Source organism: Candoia aspera, chromosome 2 (assembly GCF_035149785.1).
Source record: "Candoia aspera isolate rCanAsp1 chromosome 2, rCanAsp1.hap2, whole genome shotgun sequence".
Classification (NCBI taxonomy): domain Eukaryota; kingdom Metazoa; phylum Chordata; class Lepidosauria; order Squamata; family Boidae; genus Candoia; species Candoia aspera.
This window is the reverse complement of record NC_086154.1, coordinates 148394304-148419412: the sequence shown is the minus strand read 5'-3', so window position 1 is coordinate 148419412 and position 25109 is coordinate 148394304. Positions and strand designations below refer to the sequence as shown.

Below are 25109 nucleotides of genomic sequence, written 5' to 3'. Positions count from 1 at the left end.
CATATAAAACAAACCTGTAATTAATGGATTTGCATTAAGGTAAGAATAAACAAATGGGTAAGATTAGAACTAGGAAATATAGCACACTTAGTTTAGATTTAACATTTTTGGACTCATTTTATATAATTTAAACTTGAAGGTTTTTTTTAACTTGGTCATGCAATGAATCAGATGTTTCCATTAATCCTAAGTATTTGTATCTGTCTTTAGGTACCAGGTGTCTAATGATATTTCCATTCATTGTTGTAACCTTTCTTCTTCTATAATCTTGCCTTCTTTAATTGCCAGGTCCAAGCCAAATTTCATTCCTATATTTTCACTAAATATATGGACAGTGTCCAACAGAAACTTGATTTCAGCTTTTGAATTGCCTTAAGTTTTGGATCATCTATATAAAGCCAATGGTTTATTTTTGGCCTTTGTTCTCTAACTTGGTACCCACAATTGATTTTGTTCAGTTACTTGTGAAAGGCATATTGCCAGTACAAAGAATAATGGTGATAATTAGTCTTCTTCCCCCCAAGTCATCCAAGAACCCATTGACAGTTTTGGGAATCTTCTAATATTTCTGCTTATTCCAAAAACTTCCAAGAATTTTGGAATCCAGGTATGCAAGAATAAGTCAAACACCTTTCTATTCCATGCCATAAAAAGGTTAATTTTTCTTTGAGTTTTTAAGGATCATTTTGCCGATTGGTAACTGGTCTTTAGGGCCACATGAATTTTTATAAGTTCCCTTGTACTCCACTGAGAATATTACATTTTCTTTCAAATAATCATATATTAGAATTGGTATAATTTCAATAAACAGCTTGAATGTTGTAAGCAGGCAAAATATAGACCTGAAGTTGTCAGGATCAGTTCTTTTTCCCTTGCTTTTCTGTACTAGAAATGTTCTTCCAGATGTCATCCACTCTTTATTGTTTGCAGAAGGTCATTCAGCTGTGTTGCTAGCCTGGAGTGTAGACTTGTCAGACTTGACTTTTGAGCCAAAAGCTATATAGTTCATTTTGCGGGGGGGGGGGGACGCTGCAGTTTTTAATCTTTCTAATTTGTATCTGAACCATTTCTTTTGCTATCACATTTCCCATTTGTTATCCAACAAATGCTTTCCCAGCTCTGTTAATCCGTTATGCTTTTTTATTGCTCTTTATTGCTCTCTAATTTTTTTTCTTTACATGGATTTGTATGTACTTCATATTTTTTTTCTTGGCCAGCTTCTAGACATTCATAAAACAAAAGTTGGTTAGTTCTAAACTGGATGTTTTGTTTAAACTGATTTATTCTTTCTTTATATTGTTGAATTTTCTGAGCTACTGCCATAATTTGTTGACTCATTTGTTCTCAAACGTATTTAATGAAATTTATAGTGTTGTCATGCTCCCCGATCGAATGCTCCCAGAATGTCCTAACAGTGAGAATCACCATGAGATGAGTAGTTCTCTAGTGTTTATTACTGCTACATAACAGAATCCTAACAAACTGAATAAGCGTGGGAAAAACCCAGACATATAAACCCCAAAAGCTAAGGCGGGCCTGATCTGTGTCTCTTTGAATGGCTGCTTAATTCCTCAGTACTACGCATGCGTTTTCCACCCTGAATGGGAGCCCCTTCCTGCTCGCCATCATTACTCACAACACACAACATCTGATTGGATTTGCATGTATGAATGGAGTTAACAAGTGTTGGGACTTGCGGGTTAGTAGAATTGGGAGGGGGAACACACCAGGAGTGTGAAAGCATGGCAAGACTATGAGACAACCAGGCAGGATTACTAACAAAATTCTTTACTGAATAACTATTTACAATAGCAGAAGTCCTTGTAATAGATTAGGCAGTGCAAATCAATCAAGTCTACCCAGGTTGCAAAGGACACTCAGGCAATACTGCAGGTTCAGACTGCAGCAAGACAGCGAGGCAGAACTTGGCTAATTCTCTGAAGCTGCAAGACTTGAAGGAGCTAGAGTGCGTAGCAAAGAGGAGGCTTGACACACAAATCTGCGAATGGGCATGCAGGTTGGACCAGGCTGGAACACGGAGGCTAGACAAGACTGAACTGGAGCATCTAGGCAAGGCTTGGATCCAGAGGCAAGACTGGACTTGGCTGGAATGTCTAGGCAAGGCTTGGATCTGGAGACAGGGCTGGACTGGGTTGGGACATCTTTGCAAGGCTTGGATCTGGAAACAAAGCTGGACTGGGCTGGAACGTCTAGGCAAGGCTCGGCTCTGGAGGCAAGGCTGGACTGGGGTGGAGCGTCTAGGCAAGGCTCAGACCTGGAGACAAGGCTAGACTGGATTGGAGCATTTCAACGAGGCTTGGGACTAGAGGCAAGACTGAATTGTGCTGGAGCGATGAGGCAAGGCTTGGAACTGCAGACGGGGCTGTGCTCAGCAGGAATGGCAAGGAGAGACTAGACTGGAGTGGCTGGTGCAGGAAGCAGGTCCACAACGACAGAAGACGCTGGCTCTGGTTCCACGCTGGCTACAGGCAAGGCTTCTGACTGGTGCAAGGACTCTTCTGCAGGTGCTGTGAGCTCGAAGGATCAGTTGTCTCCGGCAGCTTGCTCTTGGCATGTATGCCTTTTTAAGCGATCCTTTCCGTGCCTTTTCTTACCTGCATCCAATCGGCCTGCCTTTTGATTCGTGCATTTCTGTGCTCATCTTTCTCGAGCGCTGATTGGAGGATTTAATTCTCCCTCCGAAGTTTGACCAGTCAGTGTCTCTGATTTCTCCTGCTCTGCTGAGTCACTTCTGGGTTTTATTTCTCCAAGTCCTTCCTGATAAGTTTCTTATTTTTGGACACAACCTGGATTTATATCTATTCCATATTCTCAGTATGGCATGTCTGACAAAGTGATTTTTAAAATCTAGATTAACTTTAGCTTTATCATACTATAAATAACCATGCCACCTGCTCAAATCATATTCTTCTAGCTCCAATAATCTTCTATTTCTCAGCATTACCCTCTCTTTCATCCAAACTAAACAACAAGCTGCAAAGTATAGTTTCAAATCAGGTAAACCCAAACATTCTCTTTCTTTAGCATCTTGTAACACCTTATATTTGAACTGTGGGTTTTTTTTGCTGCATCACTCAATTTAGATATATCTTTCTGCCATTGTTTAATTGGTACATCAGTTGTCAAAACAGGTATTATCTGAAACAAAAATAACATTGTAGGCAAAACTTAAATCTTAATCACAGAAATTCTCCCCAAAAATGATAATTATAATTTGTCCCATCTTAGCCTATCTTTTAAAATTTCATTCTATGTCTTAACATAATTATTTTGAAATAATATACAATTCATAACTGTCATAGTAACACCCAAATGTTTTACCTTTTTCTCAATCTTGAAACCCATTTTGTTCATCAGTTCTGATCTTATATCTTCATATTTTTGTTAACCTCTTTGTCTTCTGTTTATTAACCTTAAAACCAGCTAATGCACCAAATTCTTTTAGTTTTCTCATTAGTAATTCAATCCCTTTTAAAGGATCTTCCAAAACCAGCACCAAATCATCTGCAAAAGCTCTGAACTTATAAGTCTCTTTTTAAATTTTTACACCTCTCATCTTGCCTTATATCTCTGTCCAAAATTTCAAGAACAGAAGAGGGGATAATTGACAACCTTGTCTTGTTCCTTTTTATATCTCACAAGATTTTGTTAGATCTCCATTAACAATAATTTGTGCTTTCTGTAAGGTATAAATCTATTTTATCCATTTAAAAAAATTCTCTCCAAAATTCATATCTTCCAAAACTTTAAATAAAAAAGGCCAATTTAAATTGTCAAATCTTTCTCTGCATCTAAAAAAATTAATGCAGCTTATTCTTCATTATGCTGTTCCAAGTATTCTATAATGTCCAACACTGTTCTGACATTGTCTTTTAACTGTCTTTTAGGTAAAAATCCAATAAATTCAGGCAGAATTATTTTCAATCTATCAGCTAAAATCATTGTGAACAACTTAGTATCATTATTGAATAATGATACTGGTCTATAATTTCTTGCCCCGCTTTTGGTATTAGTGCTCTATTAGCCTCTTTCCAAGTCTCTGGCATCTTTCCTCCCTGTAATATAGAATTCATCGTATTTTGGAGGGGTTGGAAGTTCATCCTCAAACCATTTGTATTAAGAACCTGGTAATCCATCTGGTCCTGGTACTTTTCCTGGTTTAATCTTTTTTTATAGCTTCAGAAACTTCCCTTATTGTTACAGGTCCATTCACAATCTGTCTTTGGTTCTCTGTAAGCCTTGGTAACTTCTGTTTTTTTAAACATTCATCTATTTTTTCCAAAGAAATATTGTGTCCTTTATACAAGTTAGAATAATATTGATAAAAAGTTTTTTGTATAGCCACATTGTCTATCAATACAGTATCTCCCTCTTGAAGTTTCAAAATCATTTTCTTTCTTGTTTCTTAATTTATACACTAACCATTTCCCTGATCTGTTCACAAATTCAAAATTCTTTTGCTTTGCATAGTTCATCTTTATTTCCATTTCTCTTACTGTTAACATAGATAACTGTTGCTGCTGTCCTGACCAACTTGACTAGACACGGAAGAGGTGCAGTAAAGTTCTTTATTTGCAGATTGTTAAACACAATAACTAAAAGGCAATAAGGAATAAACTGGTTTCCAAGTCAGTAAGGTGGCCGGCAAGGCGAAGCAGGACTGGACTGGGAAGCTGGAAATCACACAGCAGCAGGGCAAGGCAAACCAGGTAGAACTGGAAAGCTGGAATCACAGAGTAGCAAGGCAGGGTGAAACAACGGTGGACTGAAAGGCTGGAATCAGAGAGCAGCAAGGCAAGGCGAAGCAAGGCGGGACTAGGAGGCTGGAGTCACAGAGTAGCAAGGCAGGGCTCTGAGGCAAGGCAAGGCTCTGAGGCAAGTTGGAGCTTGGTAGCAAGGCTTGGTAGCAAGGCAAGGCTCTGAGGCAAGCAGCGGTGCGACAGCCGGGCAGGCAGCAGAGGCAGGAGGCTCGGGGTCGGCAGACAAGGTAAGGAGGTTGGCTGAGGCGGCACCTTCCAAGGGCAAGGCAGGGAGAGGAGATCAGTTGTCTCCAACAACTGGCTCTGGCTTCTGGCGCTCTTTATATCTTCGGCTTTCCTGCCTTTTTTGCATAGGAGCCAATCGCTTCTCTCGCTGCTCAGCCTGCCTTTCCAGCCTCTTTTCTCACACACTGATAGGTGGCGGTGAATCTGCCTCTTGTCTGTCTTCAATTGGTGGCTCTGGATCTTGCTGCTCAAGGCTCTCTCTCGCTTTTTCTGCGATCGGCTGATCCTCCTCAGACTCAGACTCCATCCTGACAGCTGCAAAAGTTTAATCTGATGTGAAATACTTATCTTTTCTGGCAATTTCTTTAATTCTTTCTCTTTTTAACTCATCCAAATTAGCTTGTATTTTCTCTTGAGTCTTCTTTTTAAGTTCAGTATTAACTTCAAGGGAAGACTCAAGAAAAAATACAGTCTGCATATGAAGTAGCCTCTAATGAAAGCTTTACTTGTGCCCCAAACCATTCTTAAATCAGTACCTTTATTTGTTTTCAAAAGATTCTAATGATTTCTTTTTGCAATCCTCCACTATTGACTCTTTCTTTAATAGCATTTCATTTAATCTCCATCTAAAAGAGGTAGTTTTCTTTTAAAAATCAAACTCACAGGATTATGATCAGAAAAAGTCTTTGGTAAGAAAACTTTAGTGATCTTAGTAGCCAAAAATTTTGAGGACCAAATCGTATCTATTCTTGAAAAAGATCTATGTCTTTCTGAAAAGTAAATATATTCTAAGTTATCCATCAGATCAAAAAAGGCCTTTGGTAGTTTACCCTGAGTAACTTTAATGTTCCTCTCTGATGTTCTATCTAATTGTGGAGAAATTACTCCATTCCAATCTCCCATCAAACACGAGTTTTCATACAAAAAGCTTGTCAATCGCTCCATAAGTCATTTATTAAAAAGTTCCTTTGTCCTCATTTGGGGCATAAATTCCCATACCATAGTTTTAGCCCCTTGTAATTCAGCTTCTGCCTTTCAGACATGCAAGATTGGTATCGGCCTCATGGGGTAAACCAGATAGGAATCACAACCAGATGAGCTAATTCTACTTTATTGCAAAGCTACATTGACAGAACCTTGCAAGTCTGAAAGTACAGTACAATTCTCCCCCCCCCCCACATCTTCTTTACAGTCCAAGAAACTAGGGAGAGTCCCTTCTGAGCCTCTTGCCCTTCCCACTATTCAGCTGTGGGCTTTGCTGTCTCTTTTCTGACCGTTCCCTTGTCAGCGTCTCTTTGCCCAGTCTCCTCAGGTCTTTCCCACATACCATTACAATAAAACAAACTGTGGAAGAAAAAGAACACAGTCTGAATCATTACGTCAGGAAAAGTAAAGAGTTCTACTTGGATGTCTGTAAGGAAAGGCTCCTGAAGATAACAAAAACTAAATCAGAATACAGGGAGGAACTAATTCAGTTGGATTAACATCTGGAAAGGCAAACCATTCCATGGCTGGTATATGCATGATACGGAAGGAAAAGTAGATCAAAATCTAGTATGTTTGTGGCTGAAATCTAGAACACTTAAAAAAGAAAAGGAATAATTATGGCAACTCAAGAACAAGACCCGCAAGTCAATGCCATCAAAGACAAGATTAAACATATTTCCAACAATGCCAAATGCCAGTTATTTAAAATTAAGAATGAAACTGTTGATTGTCTCTTTAGTGGCTGTATTAAAACCACTCAATATAAAGAATACCACTATACAGTAGGATTGCAAAAATTGCCCATTGGAATTTATGGAGAAAATGCAGCTTTACGGTTTGCAAAATATTTTGCAAAATGAGATCAAAATTGTGGGATTTCAAAAGTGAAACTAATAAGCACTTACAGTTGGACCTAATATACCAGATTTTTTTTTGGAGGGGGGCAGCTTTGAGTCATTGCTGATTCCTGGGGAATATCTGGATGAGCCCATGAAGGTTTCTTGCCAACATTTTTGGAAGTGATTTGCCATTGCTTTCTTCCTTGGGCTGAGAGGGAGTGACTGGCCCAAAGTCACCCAACTGCTTTGTGTCTCAGGCAGGACTAGAATTCATAGTTCTAGTTTCTAGCCTGGCACCTTAAACCATTACACCAAAGTGGCTCTCACACAAGATATTACTCATATAGAAACAAGCGTGGTTGATTCACCAAATATTTAGAAATGTTAAACTTACTGGACTTGACATTTTTCAAAAGAGTACTTGTAACAGCATACATTTTATGGTGATACCTCTATGACTCTTAGCTCCTTGGCTAAAACCTGAATCATTGCAGTCAATACCCAGTCAATTAGAATAATACTCACAAATAGTATTGGAGTAGCCACCTGGCTGCTAGCTAGCTAGATAGTCCCAAACCAAAGGGTAATTTTATATCTATTTGTTCATTACTTGTTGTTCATCTGGAGCTCCTAGCAACGAATCCAGGTCCAATTTGTCATGTGTTCAGGGTAAGATCTGTTGCCATGGGACTCTGATCTCTAATGATGTATGAATACAGAGTAATTTAATTGCTAAACATTGGTGGATAAACTTCGAAAGAGTAAAGTGATATTTGACAGCCTCATGTGGGGCAGAGTGGTAGGCGGCAGTATTGCAACTGAAAACTCCTCACAACCCGAGTTTGATCCCAGCAGAAGCTGGATTCTCAGGTAGCCGGCTCAGGTTGACTCAGCCTTCCATCCTTCCAAGGTCAGTAAAATGAGTACCCAGCTTGCTTGCTGGGGAAGGTGACGACTGGGGAAGGCAATGACAAACCATCCCACTATAGTCTGCCAAGAAAATGTCATGAAAGTGGGGTCCCCCCAAAGGGTCAGACATGACTTGGTGCTTGCGGGACCTTTCACCTCACAAAGTGATATTTAACATCTGACTTTACCTCAACTTTTGTTTTTGTTGATTTCTAGGTGAAGTCAGGGTTCTTCCATGAAAGTGACTCCAAAGCCGTAGCTAAATCCATTCGTGATCGTGTCACCCTAATCAAGAAGACACGGGAGCAAAGGCAGGTGGGCCACCTGGAGGAAAGGAGGGACTCTCAAAGTCACCTTCCAAGTGGGCTACCGTTACTTCAGCCACAAGGCTCATCATTCACCACACCTTCCCAGCAAAGCAAGACTGAGTGTGAAGAAACAGAGGTTGATCAACATGCCAGACAACAGATCCTTCAACAAATGCAGCACAGCTTTTCCCTCATTGGTAATGAGCAGTCATAGGCACTTTGTGTTCCCAAATCCTATGTTGAACTCAAATTAAACAAGGGTAAATTACGGGTCATTTTGTGCAGCAAATGTCCTACCTGAGGTGTTTGAGCTTGTAGCTCCTTTTTTGTTGGTTTATTGAAAGCCCTTTAGCATATAAACTGTGGTTTCTTTCTGTGGAATTTAACCCTGAGTTGTTAGTTAATAGGGACGCGGTGGCGCTGCGGGTTAAACCGCTGAGCTGTCGATTGGAAGGTCGGCGGTTCGAAACCGCGCGGCGGGGTGAGCTCCCGTTGCTCGTCCCAGCTTCTGCACACCAAGCAGTTCGAAAACATGCAAATGTGAGTAGATTAATTGGTACCGCTTCGGCGGGAAGGTAACGGCGTTCCGTGAGTCATGCTGGCCACATGACCCGGAAGTGTCCTATGGACAACGCCGGCTCCAAGGCTTTGAAACGGAGATGAGCACCGCCCCCTAGAGTCGGACACGACTGGACTTTACGTCAAGGGAAACCTTTACCTTTACTGTTAGTTAATGCTATATATATTACGGGGAACTGGACTTATGTTAATGAAGCCCATAATAGTAATAAATATATTCATAGTTTAGTTTATTGCATTTACATTTTTGAACAGCAATAATACTAGCCAGAGTAGCTTTTCAGCTGTTTATTTAGAAACCTTCCACTACTTCAACAAATTACTTGAAACTTTGCTGGGAGGGAGCCTGTTGTCAGAACTTTAGAATGCTACTACACCTTTCTTTCACCTAAGAGCTAGCCAATTCTGACTGTTGAAAATTGCTGCTTCTTCCAGTTGGTTTCTCCATAAGAGGTCTCTACCTTTTATTTCTCAGATGGCAGAATTTGAGTGAGCCATCTTTTCAAACATGCTAGTCCTTCATTCTGTTCAACACCACCAACGTAAAGGTATCTTAACTGCTAAGTGAGAGCTTAAGGTAAAGGTAAAGGTTTCCCTTGACATTAAGTCCAGTCGTGTCCGACTCTAGCGGATTCGAACTGCCGACCTTCCAATCAGCAAGCTCAGCGGTTTAACCCGCAGCGCCACCGCATCCCACTAGTGAGAGCTTAGTAGGGACAAAAAAAACTAACATAATGTGTAGTTCCTCTCTCATTATCAACAGAAAGCATCTTCAGAATAGTGAAACTTGAAAAATAGATTTACTGTTTTTCCATGACTGCACTGTCAGGCAGAGGTACAAAGTAAGGCACCTGAAGAAAAAGGTGTAAAATCTTTTTTCCAGAGAGTTAGAATCAAAGAGTCTAGGTTTATTATAGAATGATGCAAGTGACTATTCATCATAGATATTAATACTTATAGTGTTCTGCTTCTCCTGACCATTTGGATGATATAATGATGGAATATAACCTGATAGCTTTAGAAGAAAATTGTATGACAATGAATTGGAATAAGAAGCTAGTGTCATTGTCAAAGCTGAAATCACTGAAAAAGCTTTTGTGACTTCATGTTCCCCACTGCAAGGGCAAGGACCAGAACAGGTTGTTCTGCTCCCTGGAAACTGTTGGATCCTGTGGATTTCACATTGTTCTGAGGAATGTTTTTCTCAAACCTGGAAGACCACCCTATTAGTGATTTGGTTAAGATGTGGAATAATGAAGTCTCAGCATTTAATATGATTGCTCCTAAATTTCCTGTCCTGCATTAGTGCCTTGAATGCTCCATGGTTCGTAGAGCAATTGCATGCTATGAAATGCAAGGGCTGAAAGTTGAGGTTCAAAGGTGAATACAACTGGATAAAATGTATGCATCTTCATAAGGCCTATGTCACAGCAATTAGGGAGATGAAAAAGTAATTTATTTCCCCCTTGAGTACATCCATGGATGGATAATCCAAGAGAACTCTGATGGTCCAACCACCAATAGCTGTGGCCAGTGTTCTCATATCATCTGATAGCCATTGTGAGCAGTTTACACAGTACTTTGTGAATAACATGTCTCAGATTTGTGCTGGGCTTGACTTCGTTTTAGGCAGTGTCATACCTAGAATATCTTCTGCAATATCTATGGAATCAATTTCATTGGTTGTTCTCTGACAAAATAAGTATATCCTCATTTCAGTTTGTGCTGTTACTTGTTTGATCCCTTCCTAGCTTGGCTTCTAAGGGCTTTTAAGGATTCTGCCCTGCCATGATCTTTTAGACTATTAATACTTCTCTTTTGCAAGAGGAATTCACTACATTAAAGAAGGGGTGGTGAAGCCATTACTTAAGAAGCCTTCATAAATTAAGAAGCCTTCACTGCTGATTTTAACAACTATGAGCCAGTATCCAGTATTCCATATCTAGACAGCCTGGTAGAGAAGGTGGTAGCATTAGAGCCTCAGAAGTTTTAGATATAATGGGTTCTCTTGAGCCTTTTCAGTCTGGGTTTAGACCTGCATGTGTCATAGAGATAGCCGTGGTCACTCTCAAATAAATGCAACACAGTTTTTGATACTCATTTAAACAGATTAGTGGTGTCAGCTAGAAGCAACGTTGTGGCAATTTTTAAAGGAAAGATTGGGCCATTCCTTTCTGCTCTCTCCTAGGGAGCAAGCTTACATTTTGTTGTGTTCTTTCTGAAGAAATATTTCATCCATATATAAACTGCATTTCTTGACAGCCCATGTTATCCTGAATACCCATGTTTTTGCCTGAATGACACAGAAGGAAGGGAAGTGGTTTTGATTTGTTCTGATAGAATGAATATTCTTCCTTTTCTTTCTTCCCGCACTGACACAGCTGATAACTTGTCTGAGAGAGGAGCAGGTTCAATTATATTATCAGATGCCTCTAGTCAACATAGTCTGGCATTTTCCTCGGAACAGATGATGGGCACCCAACAAGTCCCCAACCTCTCACAAACTGAAAACAGCGGTGTTCAAGGACACTTTTACACTTCCCAGCAGATGGTGGGGCATTATCAGTCCAATGCAGGGGTAAGAGGCCTATCGTTTTCTTAATAACATAGTAATTAAGGATTATTGTATTAAGGTAGTGTCTTTATCCCACAGAGACATGTATGGTGTTTCAGTATAAAATGTGTTGGTCCCAGGAAAGGAATAAAGGTGGCAGTTTTGGCTACAAAGGCCTTTGCACAGATTTGTCTTGTCCACCAGTTGCGCCCTTTCCTGGACCAGGAGGCCTTCCTCATGGTCACTCATGCCTTGGTCACTTCCCATTTGGATTACTGCAATGCACTCTACATAGGGCTGCCCTTGAAAACCACCCAGAAGTTACAACTGGTCCAGAATGTGATGGCATGTGCTAGTGATGGGTGCCCCTAGGTTTATCCACATTACACTCCTGCAGTTGTGTGAGCTGCACTGGCTCCTAGTTTCCTTCCAGGTGCAATTCAAGGTGCTGGTTGTTACCTTTAAAGCCGATATGGCACGGGACCAGATTATCTGCAGACTGCTGCTCCCTGAGGACATTTGCCCATCCTACCAGATCAGATAGGGTGGGCATAGTCCTAATCCCCGCCCTTAAACGTTGCCATCCTATGGGACCTAGGAAGCATGCCTTTTCCATGGCAGCCCCTGCGCTATGGAGCACCCTTCCCCCTGAAGTTTGGCAGGCCCCCCACCGCTTTAACCTGTTGGCAGAATGCTGGGAAAGCCTTTAGCCCAGGAGAGATCAGAAAAGTCACACACCAAGCATTTCTATAAAAATAATTTATTTACAGAAAGCAAAACAAAAGCAAAACATATTTAAAGGTCTTAACTCTCATTGAGAGCTACCTGGCTTGCTACATATCAGCAGAGAGAAAAAAGAGGAAGTAAGAAACAAGTCCGGGCAGGTTTCCTCCCCCCAGGCAATTTGCATGAAGCATGTGCGAGGAGACAATCAAATACAACCTCTTCACCGGGCCAAAATGATTAGGTACAATAGCAGTCTTAATCGTTAGTAGGAAAAGCTCAACACTCCCCTTTTTACACTATAGATTAAGATGAAAACCAATCTTCTCTGACAACTTTATATGTCTTTCCATTCACATTACTTTACCATTATCTCCCCTTTGGTTTAACAGAAAGCTACCATTCTTCTTCCTGTGTTTTTCCAAATCTAGGTTGTTATAATTCCAAGACTTTTTAATGTGAAATGGCTTTCCATGCAGGCTTCAAAATCAAGCCTTTGTTTTTCTGTTGATGTGAACAGCAGCAAATCATCAACATAAGTGCACAGATACATACAGCCTTGTTTGTCCTTCTTCATATATACACAGGGATCTGCTTTTCCTTTTTCAAAACCAAAACTCTGCAGTTTTTCATCTAATTTTTGGTTCCAGGATCTAGCAGCTTGTTTTAACCCATAGATTGACTTCTGCAGTTCACAGACTAGATTCTCCCCTTTTTCATAGCCAGGGGGTTGCTGCATGTATAATCTGTGGTCTAAATCACCATAGAGAAATGCAGTTTGAATGTCATAGTGGTTAACTGACATTCCCTTGAGTGCAGCAACTTTTAACAGTAATCTAATTGATTCACCTTTAGTAACTGGTGCAAAAGTCTTGTCAAAGTCTAAATCTTTCCTTTGAGTGAACCCTTTTGCAACCAACCTCGCTTTATATTTTTGGATTTTGCCATCAGCATCCCTTTTTAGTTTGAAAAACCCACCTACAACCCAGACAGCGTTCATTGGGAGGTAGATTTACCAGTTTCCATGTTTTATTTTCTTTCAAGGATGCTAATTCCTGTTGCATGGCAGAATGCCAATTTTGTGCAATCTCAGGTGGTAAAGCATTCACTTGTTCTAAAGACTCAGGTTCTGTGAATATGTGAAAAGCCTTTACTGTTTCAGCCTGAAAACATGATGGAGGAACGCCTTTATTACTCCTCTGAGATCTGCGAGGTAATACAGGGCTTAAATTTTGACTCCTATCACTTTCCTGAGAAGCATCTGTCTCATCAGACAGATCTTCAGTTTGCTTTTCTGGTTTAATGTCCTCATCAGGCAAAAGTTCACCATCAGCAAGTCCTTGCTGTTCTCTTGTGGTGGTCAGATCAACTGGAGAGCTAGAGTTTAATCTCCCCCAGTTTTGTTCAGCAAAAGAAGCGCTTTTGCTAATTATTAATTTCTCTCCCATTATGAACCTGTAGCTCCTCTGGCTTTGTTCATAGCCAACAAAGATGGCTTTCTTTGTTGTGGGGCCTCCTTTCCTTCTCTGCTGTTTTGGAATGTGAACCCATGCAGTGCTACCAAACACTCTAAGATGGTTTACCTTTGGTTTCACACCATAAAACAAATGGAATGGAGTGTCCTGAGTCACAGAGTTATACAATCTGTTTTGTACATAAGTGGCAGTAGATATGGCCTCTCCCCAGTACTTAAAAGATAATTGTGAATCTTTAATCATACATTCCATCGCATTTTGCAAGGTTCTGCCCTTTCTTTCAGCAACACCATTTTGCTGAGGGGTGTAAGGGTTAGAAAGAATTTGTTCTATCCCTTTTTCCACTAGGAACCTTCTGAATTTGTGAGAAAGGTATCCTCCTCTATCACATTGGAGTGCAGATACAGGCCTAGGGAATTTTCCATTTGCCCATGTCACAAAACTTTTAAATTTCTCAAATGCTTCATCTTTATGTTTTAAGATGTAGATAAATGTGTATCTTGAGAAATCATCAATGATGGTCATTGCATACCTTGCTTGTCCAAGACTTGGAGCAAAAGGACCAATAATGTCAGAGTGTACAATTTCCAAAGGTCTAGTTGTAACTCTGTCACTGTGCTTACTCACAGGAGCTTTTAGTGTTTTGCATTCTTTGCAAACTACACAATCTAAGTATTTATCACAGGGTTTTATCTTTAGGTCAGCACACAGCTGTGGCATTTGTGCTATATACTTGAAATTAGCATGATCAAATCTCCTGTGCATCAGGTGTACACATTGGTCATGATATGGAGTGTTGCCAACTGCAGCCTTGCAGCTTGGCTTCCTTGCATTTTGCACAATGTACAAGGAGTCTTTTAACATACCAGTAGCACACAATGTCCCATTTTTTCGTATCTCACAACCATTTTTCTTAAATGTTATGATATACCCTGTTGCAGCCAATTGTGCCACAGATAAAAGGTTTGATTGTAAATTTGGCACATACAACACACCTTTTACAGTTTCTCCTAAGCAGGATAAATACAAGTCACCTTGTCCCATAATTTTGGTCACAGACCCATCAGCCAAAGATACACTTTGTCTTTCAGTTTTAGACAGTGACACAAAAGGGCTTTTACAATTACATAAATGACAATTGGCCCCAGAATCTAACACCCATACATCAGAATTACCCTTCTCAGCAACCTGTGCAATTTGGGTTGTCTGAAGAGCCTTCTTCTGTGTTGCCCTTGTGTTCTTCTTCTCTGTCTTTCTAGTCTTGGGTCTCATGGCACAGTCTCTTTGCAAATGTCCAGCTGAACCACAAGTGAAGCATCGCTGGTTGGCTAGTGCTGTGGCCTCAGGTTCCTTTCCCTTCTTTTCCCTCATTTTCTGGTATTGCAGCTTTCCAGAAGAGATGGGGGGGGGGATCTTTCCTCTCTCTTCTCCCATTCAGCGAGTAAGCGCTGTGTAACATACGATGGGGTGAGGTCTGATTCAGGCATAGCCTCCAGGGTACAAATCAGCGTGTCCCACGTTGCATTTAGTGAGGACAGGAGGATATATGATTTTGTGAGAGGTGTAAATTCCATTCCTCTCTCCTGCAACTCAACAAACAGCTGCTGAATAAAATGCAGGTGCTCAGGAAGGCTTTCTCCTTCTGCAAGGTAGGCTCTATACAGCTTTTTCGTCAGAGCAACTTTACTCCCTGCTGTTGCCTTTACATATAAGTCTCTCAAAGCGTCCCAAAGTTGCTTTGCAGACTGCATGCCTCACACGTGGACTAGCTGATTGTCCTCAACTCCCAAGATAATGGTGGCTCTAGCCCACTCATCCTGTCTCAGCCATTCAGCACTGGGATTTTGGGGGTTTTGCTCACCAATTGGCAGCCAAAGATTCTCTCTGCGAAGATACATCTCCATCTTCAGGGCCCAATTCAAATAGTTGGTCTCTGATAGGCACTCCAGAGGCATCGCTGAGGGCTGGGAGGTAGCCATGGCTTCTTCCTTCTTTTGCAAGTCACCTCAGCTAGCTTCTTTGTCCTGTAGACTGGCAGTTGCTGGAAAATCTCCAGGTGGCTCCAAAGAAAATCTTCACAGGTCTTTGCTACCTGCCTTTAAATTGTGCATGAGGTGTGGAGCTGATCTCTCTTTTCTCTCTGGGTTTTACTGGGCTTACTGGGCTGCTCACTGGGCACATAATCTGTTGGCAGAATGCTGGGAAAGCCTTTAGCCCAGGAGAGATCAGAAAAGTCACCAAGCATTTCTATAAAAATAATTTATTTACAGAAAGCAAAACAAAAGCAAAACATATTTAAAGGACTTAACTCTCATTGAGAGCTACCTGGCTTGCTACATATCGGCAGAGAGAAAAAAGAGGAAGTAAGAAACAAGTCCGGGCAGGTTTCCTCCCCCCAGGCAATTTGCATGAAGCACGTGCGAGGAGACAATCAAATACAACCTCTTCACCGGGCCAAAATGATTAGGTACAATAGCAGTCTTAATCGTTAGTAGGAAAACCTCAACATAACCTTCCAAAAAGCACATAAGACCTGGCTTTTCCCCCCAAGTGCTGGGACAGGGTGAGATTGATGAGATTAACTTGTTCTGGGCTGCATGTGAAAGTTTAGCTATGGTGCCAGGTTGTTTTTTGTTTTTGTTTTTAATATTTGTGGTTTTAATATTTTTTACTGTAAATAGATGTTGTTTTTTGTGTACTGGTTGTGAGCTGCGTGGAGTTTGGTACAAGATGAGTGGCTATATAAATATTTTAAGGAAAGAAAGAAAGATAAGGCACGTGAACATACTTTGGTTATTAATTCTGTGTTATCAGGAATGTGTCCTAGGAAGATGTCATGTTTTCCCTAGAGAACACGTGAGAGAGGGCTACAAACAGGGCAGGTGAGACCAGGGGAGCTGAAGCACAGACAATTGTTTTGTTTTTCTAAGTGAAGTCTGTTAATTATTCTTTATACAGATGCAGCCGCCATTGCCAACGAATGTGGCTCACCCTAGTGTTTTACCATTAATCCAGAGTCAGCCCTCTGTTCTGCCTACTCACGGTTTGGCACCTCCTGCAACTCTCCAAACCCAGACTTCTCCTCTTACAGCTCAGCAGTTCCCATCAAGGATGGTAAGGGCTTTCACTGATAATCTGCATCACCTAGCAGGCTTTTCAAACCATCACTGAAAGTGTCCCATAAGTTCATCTTAACCATTTAAATTAAAAAGGGGAAAGCATTCATAAAATGGAAGCAGTCATTGAAGGAAGTAGTAGAGTTTTGCTTCTCATTAAAAGCCAAGCTACATAGTACAATATAATGTATACATTTGCCTGATGGTATTTCTCGACAAGTGGCATTTTGCAGTAGCAGGGTGAAGAGCATACTTAATTTTCCCAGGTTTTTTTTTCTCTGCCAAAATTATCTCCAAGCTGTTTTTCCCCCTATTGTTCTGGATGTAAACAAGGCCTGAAATCCTAGAAAAGAACAAAGAAATTGGAATTGTAAAACTGGAATTCAGGAAAAAATGCTTAGGTGTGAAGTAAAGTGATTTAAGTATCTCCCAGCTATTTTTGTACACTGTATTATCTGATGATACTATTTTTTAATCCATTTACATTACGCATCTCTGCATTGTAAAATTAAGTACATTTTTTGAAAGTAGCCTTAAGTAGTCTTAAGTACATTTTTTGAAAGTAGCCTTTCCCAATCTGGGTGCTCTTCAGAAGCTTAGACTTCAACCCTCAGAATTCCTCAACCAGCACAGCTGTTGCTGAGAATGTTGGGAGTTTGGGGGCACCCCACTTTTTCTAGAGTCTTGGTAGTCAAGCCACTTTATCTCATATAGCAACTTCAGGAACAATGACTATCCTGTTAAGGTTGTGAGGAAACTATTTAAGGTCAAAATGCTGCTTTTTACATGCTGCTATACGTTATTTATAAACATTTGAATTGGTAGTCAGTAGGAGTGGTACTTTTTCCCCCCATTTAGCAACCTGTTCTGGCAGGGAATACCCTTTTCCTGTCCTTTTCCCTGTCCTATATCCTTTTTATAGCAGGGTAACCAGAAGTATACACCTATTTGAAATGCAGTTGCACCATCAATTTGTATGAAGCCATTACATATGGCCAGGTGTTATATTTATCCCTTGGTTTAAGCAATGTACTCATAGTTCAGTTTATAGGAGTCATTAGCTGCCTATTAATCCTCTGTAGCAGGGATTCTTAACCTTTTGGGGCCATGCACCTTTTGAGACTCTGGTGAAACCTACAGACTCCTTTTCAGAAAAATGTATTGAAAAGTTTAAAATAAAATACATAGATTGTATTACAAAGGAATCCAATTATGCTCAAGTACAGTTACCAAAACATTAAAAAATAAATATATAATGTAGTATTATATATGTTTTATTAATTCCGCCCTCTGTTCCGCCCTCTGGAACATCCTGCCACCGGAGGTCAGGCAAGCCTCATCCCTCCTGACCTTTTGGAAGTCCTTGAAGACCTGGCTCTGCCACAGTGCCTAGGGTGGGGAGGGGGGTAGTCATTTTTGGGGATGGCTGGCATCTTAGAGTGCACCCGTCATCTTTGTGATCTTTATAACCATCTGGATTTTTCCTTTTTTGAAATTTGTATTATATTGTATTTTAAGCTTTATTATGATTACTGTTTTTAATGTTTAATTGATTAATTTATTGTAAACCCCTTCTTTGGGGGGAGATGGCCAGTAGTACAGATTTGAGGAATAAATAAATAAATAAAATTCATTAACTCAATAATAAGACAATACCCTTTTTTAGGGTTTAATAATTCTAGATAGATTTTCTTTTAATCTATCTAACCAAATCTGTATGCTTACCAGAGTTTTCCTTGGAAACTAATGGGAAATCTGTCACAAGCAAGGAGCTCCAATATAAAGCTGCCCAACTTCAACATCTTGTCATAGTTATACAATCTCTAAGATAAACTACTTCCATATTTATATATGAACTATAGCCCTATACAGTTGTGTTCCCATGCTTACTTCTCAATGTTATCTAATATCAACATAAAATCCATAAGCATACATATCTCAAGCTAATTAACCTTAAAGTACTACTTCTTTTTTTATCATATGGCATAGCAGTTTGGTGTTCATGCTGCTTTTTCTTGCTGGGAAATCCTTGTGAGGTCCAGCAGCCAGATGTATAGACTATTTAGCCCTGACAAGTCATGTTGCCCTGGGGTGCACCATGAAGAGGCTTGTCTACATTGCACCGAGTTGGGCGGAGAGAGAGGGACTGGCCCAAGGTCACCCAGCCGGCTTTCATGCCTAAGGCTGGACTAGAACTCAGAGACTCCTGGTTTCTAGCCCACAACCTTAACTACTAAACCAAACTGGCTCTCAGTACTTCCTTATAAAACCTTTTTTTTTTTCATGAGAGGTGTATAAGTACTTCCTTATAAACACCTCTCATGAAAAAAAAAATTACTATTTAGGACTAAGTATATAAATCTATGTGGATACATAGATGTCTTCTTCAGTGTTTGCATTTTTGTCCATTAACTGTTTTTAACTTCAATTGTGTAGTGCCATAATGTTTTATTTCCACTTTCTTGTATTAACATCATGTGCCCAGGATAAACTTAAACCATGTCTTCCTTATTGTTCAATGATCTAAGTTATTAATCTTTCTTTTTTTTGTACAGCGTATCACATTGCCTTGTCCTTATTCTTGCAAGATTATACTAAGGATCATATAGTAATTTTCTGCAACACATTCACAATACAGGATTCTCCTTTCCTTCCTGTGATCCCTCAAATGGGGGTCTTTAACTTCTTCATTAGCAAATACACATGAGTATCTGTTTCATGGAGCTAATGATTGCTACTCTTTTAAACATTCTTTCTCTGATACTTCATAGTCTTGTGTATCAGCAGGTGGCAGGTCCTGGCTGACCTTGCTTGGCTCCAAAAGTAAGCAGGGTCAACACTGTTTAGTACTTGGAAGGAATACCAGAAATATAGGTTAGACTGGAAGCACACACAACCCCCCCAAAAAGTTCCCAGAAGAAGGCAATAACAAAGAAGTTCTGTATTGGTGCCAATGCTTATGGTGTATTGATGACTTCATAGACAGTATATGGATGTGTCTATGAAGTCATCAGGAGCCAAGCTTGACTTAAAGGAGGCTTTATCTTCATAGTGCAGCCTTTATTAGAATATATGTAAAATCAGAATTTATTGTCCCAATGTGCATTGGCAAGATCATTTTTTAGCTATTTTGCTGTCTCCTGTTTTTAGTAATCCTAAATAATTTGGTATTGTCAGCAAACCTGGCCACTTCACTGCTTACCCTGTGTCAGTGCTTTATGTTATAGCTGCCCAGAATCTTTTGGCTACAAACAAACTAATAAATAAATATATAATAATGAAACACTAGCCCCAATTCAGATATTTAAGAAATGTTATACAGTTACTTGGGGAACAACTATCTGTTCTGATTGCATTTATTTAGATAATCCTGGATCCTGTGATTTGTATTTCCCTTCTAAGATTTAAAGCTGGAAATGGCAATTATGAGAAGTGCATTAAATTCAGACTTAGGCCCACTTCAGGAAGACCTATTTATATTAGTCAAGTCATACTGATTTCATTTGGTTTATTCCAAGTAGAAGTAAGTTTGGTTTTCACCCATTAAACAAGTACTAAATTATGGATTATGTGTAAATAAATATGCTTTTTTAAAAAACAAAAATATGCTTCCAGGGAGTGCAGCTGTCAGTGAAAAGGGAGCTAAAGAAGAAGAACCACTTAATTATTTCCTTACCTAGCTTTCCTTTTTTCTCTGAATTTTTATGTGCCTGAAAGCTTTTCCTCTTTCAGTTATAAATCTAAAGGGTTGTGAAATAGGTTGTATTTCTGGATGCAACAGAGACTGCTGTCTCTCTACAAAGCGTATTGCCAGATGGGACTGACATTCAATAGCAGTTCTTGCTCAGTCATCCTGAATGTAAAAATATGAAAAACTTTCAGCACTCCCTTTTATTCTTTTTGGGACACTCTTTTTAGGAAGAGAAATACCAATTGTCCAGCACCTATAGTTAAAGTAATTCTTTTAAAACATTGAGTAAGTGTTGCCAAGGTGATGGAATTTTACCAGCTGCTATTTTTAACTTATACAATCTATTCTGTATGTTGCTGCTTTTTACATACTGAGTTCTTTCTGAAATGATGTTCAGAAGATTATTTTTTATGACAACGTTTTATAGGATAAAATCTTGGTACAAAAATTTATCATTTTAACCATCTCTAAAATACATTTATTTCTTACCAGCCTCCAGATTCACAAGTGTCCTACAGTGTAGAGAGTCAGACTTTGGATGGATCCCTCATGGGAGTTCCTCAGCAGATCTTGACAATCACTTCCCCTCAGAATATACCTGCTTCACAGGTGGGGAATCAACACGTGCCAACAGGCATACAGTTAGCCTCTGCTGCTAGACTTGGCAGTCAGGCTTCAGCTGCTGCAGAAGCAATGGAATTAGAGACTGCTTCTGCCAACTTTGAATCTGCCAGTCATTCACCTGTGCTACATGGGCAGCCTTCAGTTCAATTTGTCAACAGCATGCAAGGTTTAGCTCAGAGTCTCTCTAATTCCTCAGTTCTTCAGTCAGTTCCACAAGGAGTTGCACTTATTCAACAACCCCAGCAAGTTTCCCAGCAGGTGCCATCAACTCAGCAACCACAGCAAGTTTCCCAGCAGGTGGCATCTATGCAACCAAGCCAGCAAATAGTTCCACAGGTGACATCTACCCAGCAGGTTTCTCAGCAAGTGGCAACTATGCAGCAGATTCCCCAGAAACTAATGGCTATGCAGCAGTCTCAGCAAGTTCCCCAGCAGGTGGCATCCATGCAGCCACCTCAACAGCGGGGGTCCTTGCAACAACCACAGCAAGTTCCCCAGCAAGTGATGCCTGTGCAGCAGTCTCAGCAAGTTCCTCATCAAGTGACATCTATACAACAAAGCCAAACTGTTCCACATGTAACTTCCACACAGCAGATTCCACAGCAGCCACAGAAAGTTTCCCAACAGGCAGCATCCATACACCAGCCTCAGCAAGTTCCTCAACAAATTCTCCAACAGGTGGCATCCATACAGCAGCCACAGCAAGTGACATCAGTGCAGCAGCCCCAGCATATTCCTCAACAGGTCCCACAACAAGTGACATCCATACAACAGCCACACCATATCCCTCAGCAAGTTCAACAGCAGGTGACACCCATACAGCAGCCACAACAAGGTCCTCCGCAGGCAGCATCCATACAGCAACCACAGCATGTTTCTCAGCAGGTGACACCCATACAACAGCAACAGCATATTCCACGGCAGGTGACATCCATACAGCAACCACAGCATATTTCTCAGCAGGTGACACCCATACAGCAGGCACAACATAGTACTCAACAAGTGGCATCCGTACCACAGCCACAGCATATTCTTCATATTCCACAGCAGATGACGCCCATACAGCAGCCACAGCATATTCTTCATATTCCACAGCAGGTGACATCCACGCAGCAGCCACAGCAAGTATCTCAACAGGCAGCATCCATACAGCAGTCACAGCAGATGGCATCTGTACAGGCACAAGGTCCTCAACAGATGTCATCTGTACAGCAGCCACAGCCAGTTCCACAGCAGGTGATATCTTTACAGCAGCCACAGCAAGGTCATCCACAACAGATGGTGTCCATGCCTCAACCCCAACATGTTCCTCAGCAAGTTCTCCAGCAGGTGACATCAATACAAGTGGCACCAGGGCTGCAATCTCAGCAAGTTGCCAATCAGCAGATTGGATCTCTGCAGATGTCCCAGCCGATTCCACAGCAGGTGGTGCCCCTGCAGCAACTTACACAGCATGTGGCATCTGCACAACAACCTCAGCTGGTTCTCCAGCAGGTGGCATGTGGGCAGCAAACTTCACAGAAAGTAGCATCTGTGCAACCTCAACATATTGTGCCCATACATCAGGTCCCCACTGTATCTCAACAAATGACACTGATGCAGCAGGTCTCACAGTGTCCAGAAATATCCCTAGATACTTTGGGGCCTCAACAGGAGCAGCAAATTATTCAGATACACCATTCTTCAAATCAGCATCCTTGTGTAATGCAACATAGGCTATTTCACGTGCCTCTGCAGCAGCAGAAAGAAGAGCAGTTTGTTCTCCATACTACTTCCAAAGATCAGCTGGCAGCTGTCTCTCAGCAGGACATGGAAAAGCATCAGCAAGCTGAGTTCTCAGGTTCAACTCCAGAACAAGTGGCTTACCCCATCCAGACCCAGTATCAGTTGCAAATCCAAGAACCAATAATATATCCAGCACAATCCTCTCACAAGTCACCAGCTTCAGAGCAGCTGAAACACCAAATAGAGCCAACTAACCAGCTTCAGGGTCCAGAGCAAGCGTCATGTCAGATGCATGTTGCTTATTCACAGGGCTCAGATCAGTCACCCTGCCCAGAGCCACTGGTTTATGCAGCTTCTGGAGTATATTCAGGTCATTCTTTGGACCAGTCAGCGTATTTTTACCAAGGGCAGGCAGCATACGTAACTCAGCCGACATATATTGCTCAACCTCCAGAGATCCAGCAAGCTCACATAGCAGTACGGAATACTGATCAGTCAAGTTTTGCTGTGCATTCACCTGATCAGTCATTACACCTGATGAAGGGTGGAGACCCTGGCAACATGGAACTGCAGATCGGTTCAACACAATCCACAGAGACCCATGATTATCCTTCTGAGCCACATCTGCCTGAGCCAGCAATATATCTTACTCAGCAAGATTCTGGCATGGGCTACCAGCAGCTGCACCCACCACACGTGGCACAGAAAATTGCAGAAGGACAACAGTCAGGGCCACAGACACCCTTTGTCTCATCTCAGCCATCTTTCACACCACAAATGCAGCCACAACCCCCTTATCAGGAGTTTAGCCAGAATCCTATTACTCAGTCACACAAAGCCACAATCCCTCAGTCTGCCCTAGATACAATACAGACTGTAGCTTCTGTATCAGAACAGCCAGAACAAGCGTATGCAATGCAACGATCTTTGGAAGTGTCAGGACTGTTGGATCATGCTCCTCTCCTCCAGCAGTCTCAGACATTTCAACCAGTTGACAATAACCAACAGTTTACTCCTCCACCAATACAACCACCATACGTTCAACAGCAGCCAGTGTGTCAGACCTCAGTTTTATCTGCAGAGTTGATGGTCCAGAAGCAGATGCCTTCTAAGAGTTCTGTGGCAGCTTCCTTGAACCAGCAAGCACCATTTACTGCTGTGACCCAGCCAAACCAAGAGTATCATCAAGGACAAGACATTCCACAGGTATACCAGTTGTAAAAAAACAAACAAATTATCAGCTAATTAATCCCAGAGAAAGGGGAGAGGGAAAGGGAGGAAATGTGTATTATAAGAGAACATCTAAGTTTTTTAATCCTAATTTTTCACTTTCAAATTTCATTTCCCTGGCCTCCCTGCAATCGCATGCACCCCGCGCCCTCATTCCCTGGCCTTTCTGAGCTGTGTGAGAGCCAGTTTGGCCTAGTGGTTAAGGCATCAGGCTAGAAACCAGGAGGCTGTGAGTTCTAGTCCTGCCTTAGGCATGAAAGCCAGCTGGGTGACCTTGGGCCAGTCACACACACTCAGCCCAACTCACCTCACAGGGTGGTTGTGGGGAAAATAGGAGGAGGAAGGAGTGTTAGGTTTGTTCACCGCCTTGAGTTGTTTATAAAAATAATAAATGCGGGATAGAAAATAAATTTTTAAAAAGTCCTGTATACTGCAGAGCGGGTCTTGTCTAATTTTTGAGTAGAAAGATGGCTTTCAGATCACTGCAGCAGTATCATTTGTACTCAGATGAACTGCAGTCAAGTCTGACAAAGCTACAGACAGTTGTTTCATTATTAGTGATTTATAGCCACCTGTAGCATCATCCAACCATTACTGTGCCAGTTTAATGGTAATGAAGACTTGCTTTATCTTGTCACAAAGATGGTGATTTATAAAAGACTCTATAAAACAATAGTAAGAAAGTTGCTACAGTATCATAGTTTAAGTAGCTAAGAGGGAAAAAGCAAACACAATAATTGGTTAAAAGCTCCAAGGCAAAATACTATGCTGGTTTAGCTCTGACACCTCAGCTAGTAAAGCATGATTGTGTTCTATATCAAACACACAAATCACCTGCATGTTCTGGAGTTACTTCTTTTCTAAAAGTTCCACTATATTCAGGTAAAATTGGCAAATGCTACGTATCAGTTTCCCCCCTCTCTCCTCACAGGTGTCCATTTCAGTATCAGATGAGCATGAGCACCAGCCGGCAGTCCAAAAACAGGAGTCTGTTCAAGGGTGAGTTTGCTGTAAGATTAATTCACTTGGCTGTCACAGTAAAAAAAAAAAAAAAAAAGTATCCTCCAGATGTGTTGGATTTCAACTCACATTATCCAAGAGTCAACATGGTAAAACTGGAGATTCCTAGGCGGGGGAAAGGTGTCTTAGAATATTATGGCCAAACTTGGTGGACATCTCCATTCTTTAATTCATAGCCTATAATAAAGGAAGAGCTGAGAGGATTTGGGGTATGTCCAAAAACAGAAGATGGCTGGAGAAGGGGTAGTAGCAGTAACAGTTCTCAAAGAATGAGAGAAGAAAGATGAAATGTATAGGGTTTTTTTTAAATCAAATAAAATGTT

The 25109-nt window shown here is 41.0% G+C and overlaps 1 protein-coding gene across 1 annotated transcript in view; it reads left to right on the top strand.

The window, feature by feature from the left end:
- The window catches only part of WNK3 (WNK lysine deficient protein kinase 3), a 105532-nt gene that overhangs the window by 44268 nt on the left and 36155 nt on the right, over nt 1-25109 (top strand). The window contains exons 7-10 of the mRNA XM_063294159.1: nt 7958-8246; nt 11010-11206; nt 20680-23742; nt 24698-24765. Of these exons, the coding sequence (XP_063150229.1) occupies nt 7958-8246; nt 11010-11206; nt 20680-23742; nt 24698-24765 (3617 nt within the window). The remainder of the gene's footprint in view (nt 1-7957; nt 8247-11009; nt 11207-20679; nt 23743-24697; nt 24766-25109) is intronic.